The following is a 6,600-nucleotide window of genomic DNA, read 5'->3' on the forward strand; positions in this document are numbered from 1 at the left end:
CATAGGAATTCTAGCATCCACTCCAACCTCTTGGAAGAAATCCTTTGTTTTTCCTGTGATACAATCAAACAACCTCAAATCCTATAGGAATCCAATGGCCATATCATTTCAATCCTACGTTTTTCCTATTCCTGTGTTTTTCCAATCCTGCGAATCAAAGAGGCCCGGAACCATGTTCTTGACAAAGGAAAATCAACAGCATTATCTTGTGGAGTGCAACAACGGGGCATCATACTCTTCTAATTCTCTAATTCAGTCATTCAATACTTCCCTCGCCAAAAAAAAGTCATTCGATGCTTAACATTACACTTCAGCTTCTAGTCAGACAAAGCTATACAGTATATCTGTGGATTACACTCCAGATGCATGCAGGTAACAGCACTATAGCAGCTAGGAGGCATCCAGGTTTCTGACTCTCTTTGGATCCAAAGCTATACAGTATATCTCGTCGAAATTCAGGGTCGATTATATACAGTAGTGCCTCATGGTGCTTTCTCTCCATTCAGTTTCACCGCAGCAGCTTCCGCCTGTATTTCAGAGGTAGTGCTAACATTACCCTCTTCTATGGGTCCTGTTCCTTTGATGCTTCCTACTTTCACATACTTGCTGGTGAACTTGTACTCCCAGTCCTGCAAGGCACTAAGCTCAAATGGACCGAGGCCAGATACATCACCTGTCAGATCTTGTGGCTCAAAGGACATCTTCGCCAATGCCCTACTGGCATCTTTACCAGCAAACAATGCATATGGTCCACCAGGCCCATAGAACATTCTGCAAGGCAACAAATCAAATCAGCAACACCCAAAAATGATGTAGATCAATGTGAAACGCCATGTGGTAGTACATATAGCAAGTTAGCAATTTCATCTTTGATGGCAAAAGGTTGAGTCAAAAACTTTGCATCGAGAGAATGAAGACTAATGTCTTGGAGAAGGGATATGCATTACCTTACTCTACACCAGAAGAGAAAAACAAATGATATTTTCATGCGATTTGAATTGGAGGGAGTTTCCAAAAGTACAGTCCATAAAGAAAAAATCAGCAAGGTTTATACACTATATATAACGAAGTTCTAACCTTGCTGATGCACTGCAAAAATATAGTCCAGGTAATTAGGTGTGCAATTCCTTGTTTGATAGTATCGGTTTATCATAGTTCTCACGAGCCTCAAGCCATCAACTCAAATGATAGTACTATTAAAGTTTGCTAACTTGTGATCGCATTTTACAGGTACGTATAAAGATAATAAATATATATATATGGAATAGTGATGAATAAGTGAACTTGAACATACAACATCTAATACACCATGTAGATTAGCTTTGAACAATTGAACCCACATCGGCTCCAAACATACCAACAGCGGAAATGCTCTATGCTAGGCATCAGAATTGAGGAGCTCCAGTAGTCTATTTGCAGCATGTACATTTTATATGCATATTTGAATGTCCGTCAAATATCTCATGAACAACTGGTCTAATAGCTACTAACACCGAAATCATTTTCACCTTTCTTTGCTAGACACTTAGGTTTGCCAAAGAAAGTCACGAGTTCCCATAGTCCAGAGCAAAATATCAACTCAGGTCAATGATTTTAATAATTCTCTTATTGCACAACAGCCTATGACTCTTCGAAATACCGCCTTTGAATTATTTCGCCAATTTCCTACAATTCTTATTTGGAATACTACAAGACCTAGCATAGAAGAACTATTCATTTGCTTCCAGGTTTAGGCTATCAGCGCTTCGAGACCAGGAAGAATGTTTTCACTTCAGAGAGCATTTTCTAGAGAACTTCGTTTGTACTAGTAACAAGTGATACCACTGATCAGTGATCACAACCGAGTTCTGAAGGAGTAATTGATTTGGTGGTCACAGCTGATAGTCTGAATTCAAAGGAACAGAGCCGAATTGGAGGTGTATATGAGACGGGGCTAAGGAAATCGACCTGCTCTGGGAGACATCGTAGATCTGCCCCTTGATGGCCATGAGAAGCGGCTTCTCGGGGTCAGACCCGTCGTACTGCCGCAGCTCATCCGCCGTGATCTCCCCCACCTGCACTGGCTCCGGAGCTGGTGGCAGCGCCTCATCAGCGACCTCCTGCCATCGTCGCGGCGGCGGAGGCGGCGGGGCGAGGAGGCCGGACGCCACCTTGTAGACCACCGCCACGGCAGCCACGGCGGCGAGCACGGTCCCCGGAGGCGCACTCCTCGCTGCCTGCCACAGCTCGGCCACTGCCACCCGCCAATCGGAGGGAAAGAAACACATCAGGCCGGAAGTCTGAAACGAGGATCGGATCCTCGCTAAAACTCGAAAACAGAGAACTCACTCTTCCCCGAGATCCCGAGTCCGCCTGGAGCAGCGCTACACCGCACAGCGCCGGAGACGCGCTTGCCGGGAAGCCGCGGCGACGCTGCCGCTCGCCGTCTGCTGACCGGCGCCGCGGCCGAGAGAAGGGTCGCCGCAGAGAGGGCTGAGCAAGCTGCCATACTTACGATCCGACGAAAGGTACTGCCTACTGACACAGTACAGGCACCCCTCCTTGACCTTGGACTGCTCTCTGCACAGTCAGCTGGTCAAATTAACACCTAATTTGCTTATACTCCCTCCATTTTTATTTAATCTGCATATTAGATTTAACTGAAGTCAAACTTTGCAAAAATTGATCAAGTTTAAAGAAAATAATGTAAACATTTACCATAACAAATCTATATGATATGAAAGTACATTCAATAATAAATCTAATGTTATTGTATATGTTAATGTTTTTGTCTCTAAACCTTGTCAAAGTTTAAAAAGCTTGACTTTGACCAAACCTAATACGAGGAATAGAGGGAGTAATAAAGAATATTATACTCCCTGTTCACATTCAGACAACGTCCCATGTCAGCTATCCAAAACGTCTTATAAATGGGTTTTTATCATTTACTAGTCGACCCGTTGCGCCGAATGGCACAGAGACCCGCTGAAAACATGTTGTCGATGAAAATAGTTTCATATTGCAAGAATCTTCAACTAAATCATGGTATCTTGTAAACATGTTTGGGAAAAGGGAAATTTTGCAAAATATGAATATGTTCAATTTGAAATAATGACCACTATGATGAGAGAGTAAAGTTGGCATGGTTGTATTTTTTCAGCAAGTTTGAAAACATGGTTATCATGATGAAAAATCTGGCCATGCATATATTTCTTGGAAAAAAAGAGGGGAAAAGATATGGAGCCTAAGATTTTTCTTTTGCATAATAGATATGAATATGTTCAATTTAAAAAAATGGCCACTATGATGAAAGAATAAAGCTGGCTTGGCTGTATTTTTTTAGCAAGTTTGAAAACATGGTTATCATGATGAAAAATCTGGCCATGCATATATTTATTGGAAAAAAGAGGGGAAAAGATATGAAACCTAAGTTTTTTTGCATAATAGATATGAATATGTTCGATTTGAAAAAATGGCCACTATGATGAGAGAGTAAAGCTAGCTTGGCTGTATTTTTTTAGCAAGTTTGAAAACATGGTTATCATAATGAAAAACCTGGGCATGCATATATTTCTTGGAAAAAAGGGGAAAAGATAAGAAACCTAAGAAAAAAAGATGCATTTGTTGTGCATATAGGGAGATATAGGGATCAACAGGTATTAGAATAGCCCATATATTATTGGGCCCAGCCCATGTAGAGCAATGTGTGTGGCCTATGAGGAGGCGAATATGAAGCGGCAGGTGGCGGAGCCAACGAAGACAGTCTATCTCCTTCTTTTCTCTCTCGGTTTCTCAACTGGTGGTGACAGAGGCGTTTCGTCAGCCGCGACCGGTGCGATTTCTTGCCTCTCTTGATTTCGGAATGGTCTGCATGCATGGATTTACTTTCCATCTATCTCGATCTTGCATCTCTTCTCTTTTTTTAGCGATTCGCACTGCTTTTGGTTCGTTTTCTAGGCATTATAGATCTTGTGTTGTGATTCTTTCTGTTTTGGGATGAACTCATATGGAAGTAAATCGATGGTTATTTATAAGCTGCTATTGTTTTGATTGAGAATCGATGGTGCCGTAGGTCAGTGCGACGGTTGAGTATGAGGGGATCTCGAACTGAGCCTGTGGATGTCAGTTCTGATGGAAGCGCTGACAGTGGCTCTGACGAAAACTCGGACAGCAGCTCAGATGGATCTGGTTATAGCTCCTCTTATGAAGGAGCGTCCATGAGCTCCGATGGAGTGGTGTACATTAGCTCTGATGAAGGGAAGCACATGAGCTCTGATGAAGGCGAGTACAGCAGTCCAGATGAGGGTGCCTACACCAGCTATGATGAAGACATGAGCAGCAGCTCTGATGAAGGCGCTCACACCATCCATGCTAAAGGTATTCATATGCGTTTCAGTGAGATATTTTCTAGTTTGTGGGCTTTTGATATGTATTGCAGTATAAAATCAAGTTCATTTAGATTGATTATGCCGAAAGTCAGTATGCATGTCTAATGGAAGGGAATGCCATTGTTAGGGGTAGAAGTAGAATGATGTTGGCCGTTCAGTGTTTCTGAATATCATGGTTGTTGTAATTTTGGATTGTTGCTGATTTGACTTAATATGTTTTGGTGGCTTTTAAGCTTTTATTCTTTACTATGTGTGGAAGTAACTAATTCAGTCTTAATTGAATCTTTCAATTGTTGATGGGAACACCATAGATCATATGTATTCAGCGGGCATCTGCGCCACATGTATTTTCTTTTCAAAAGGCAATGGCTGATTCATTTTTTTACTCAAAGTTGGCTGATTGATTCATAAGAGAAAGAAGGACACAGGTCCGGTCTATTTTTTGGACCCTCCACAACACTGTCCAATGCACACTGCATGAGCTTCGCAAAATATTGAAACCAACACTAGAATTTAGAAAATTGTGAGATATAACCATGTCAGCTACTGCAATTTTTTGAACTTATATTTTGTTGGCTTGTTCAATGATGTAGGTGTGCATAGGCGCATGAAGGAGAAGAAGCCTTGGAAGGCATGCATGAACATCTGTGATTGCCCTAAAGAGTACACAGTTGGTAAGTGTTATTTTTTATGGTCTATTGTTTCCACTGGTTGGTGGTTGGATTAAATTAACCTATGTACTTTTGTTTTTAGGTTATAATCCAATTACTAATGCTAGATGCATGTATTCAAAGAGATTTAAGATGTCAATGTGTGCTTGGAAGCGTCTCAACCATTATGTTGAATCAGTTGAGCCTGCTATCGGCCACTATGTTTGTGAGCTGAATAAGACTTTTGCCAAGCTTGGGCAGAGAATGGTTTGAAATCTCAAAAAACATTTATATCTGCATTGGTTTATTAGTTTATCATGGCACATGACTATAGCCTTGGTGTTCTTTTGTAGTACTTTTCTGTTGTGTTTACGAAGAAGCATCTAGCGGATTTCATCGCTACTCCTGTTGATGGGGTAAAGATTCAGCTATCATCTGGACGTTGTGTAAGGCGTGTTCGCCTTATTAATGGTGTGGACAACAGGGCTACCATAACACGGAACTGGGGTAACTTTGCAGAGAAAGCAAAGCTGACAAAAGGGGATATCTGTGTTTTCTCCCTTCGAGTTCGCAAGGGGAAACCAGAATTCACCGTTCACAAGATCTAAAAGGTTTGTATATGCACTGTGTTTTAATCTGTAGAAGGATTGTTGTTTTATTGCATCGTCTAAGAAAGCACGTGCATTTGCAGGTGGCTACAACGCAGCGTTTAAGGAGGAGTATGTTAAGGTGTTCTATAAGGGTATGTTTAGCTGTTGATGGGTTGTAGCTAGGTGTGTTCGGTTGCACATGCAATATGCCTTTCTTTTGCTAGCAATGTCTTTGTCATGATGGTTATGTAATGCAATTATGATCGAAACCATGAACTATGTTTGAGCTATGGGCTCTTAGCTAGGTAAGTTTAGTTGTTGCATGGACTCTAGCTAGGTGTGTTGGGTTGCGCAGGCAGTATGTGTTTCTTTTGTTAGCAATCTCTCCGTTGTGATGGTTATGTAATGCAATGATGATTGAAAATATGAACTATGTGTGAGCTATGGGCTCTTTGTTAAGGTTCCAATCATGTTTGTTTTAAGGTATCAAGTATTTTGCGTTTGTTAACTGGAAAAGAAACTATAGTATCCAGCAAAATACTTTGTAGCAAAGGATAGCAAGCCTTGGTGGTTTCTTTTAGTTTGGTTGGAAAGGTGCCCTGGCTGATGTTGAAATTGCTGGTCACAGCCCATTGTTGTGGGCGAATAATATCCTCTTTGCACCTCTATTCACGGCCAATGCGAGACCAGGCCGAAGTTATTTTCTTAACAGGAATGTAGTAGGCACAGACAACATAAACCCATACATTTCGAATAAAACAATCAGTAGTGCTCAAGTACATAGGTAGGCTAACTCTTGGTCTGAACGTGGTCTAAACAGAAAGCAAAAGTACAACTTGGTTCATTACTCCTTGCAGGTTACACAAAAGGTGGAAAATACATCACAACTTCCAAAGGTTTAGGCTAGGGCATTTTCCATCGCATCATTCTAAAACCCCCTTCTGATGCTTCTGACTTTCTTTTCTGACTTGATCACTCTACGCCTGATCCTTT

The 6,600-nt window shown here is 41.5% G+C and overlaps 2 protein-coding genes and 1 long non-coding RNA gene across 3 annotated transcripts; 2 read left to right on the forward strand and 1 right to left on the reverse strand.

The window, feature by feature from the left end:
- Positions 1–209: 209 nt before the first annotated feature.
- Positions 210–2,522, reverse strand: LOC119270874 (membrane steroid-binding protein 2-like). Its single transcript, XM_037552915.1, has 3 exons — positions 2,329–2,522; positions 1,948–2,233; positions 210–771 (listed from the first exon to the last, which is right to left on the reverse strand). The coding sequence occupies exons 1-3, from the start codon at positions 2,486–2,488 to the stop codon at positions 483–485; spliced, it is 735 nt and encodes a 244-aa protein (XP_037408812.1). The 5' UTR covers positions 2,489–2,522; the 3' UTR covers positions 210–482.
- Positions 2,523–4,069: 1,547 nt separating this feature from the next.
- Positions 4,070–5,094, forward strand: LOC119352992 (clumping factor A-like). The gene is made up of 2 exons (XM_037619575.1): positions 4,070–4,356; positions 4,961–5,094. The coding sequence occupies exons 1-2, from the start codon at positions 4,071–4,073 to the stop codon at positions 5,092–5,094; spliced, it is 420 nt and encodes a 139-aa protein (XP_037475472.1). The 5' UTR covers position 4,070.
- A 42-nt stretch (positions 5,095–5,136) lies between these two features.
- On the forward strand, positions 5,137–6,031 carry LOC119286164. Its single transcript, XR_005140293.1, has 3 exons — positions 5,137–5,284; positions 5,371–5,628; positions 5,709–6,031. It is a non-coding gene; the product is annotated as an uncharacterized LOC119286164 (long non-coding RNA).
- The last annotated feature ends 569 nt before the right edge of the window (positions 6,032–6,600 follow it).

This window comes from Triticum dicoccoides, chromosome 1A (assembly GCF_002162155.2).
Source record: "Triticum dicoccoides isolate Atlit2015 ecotype Zavitan chromosome 1A, WEW_v2.0, whole genome shotgun sequence".
NCBI lineage: Eukaryota > Viridiplantae > Streptophyta > Magnoliopsida > Poales > Poaceae > Triticum > Triticum dicoccoides.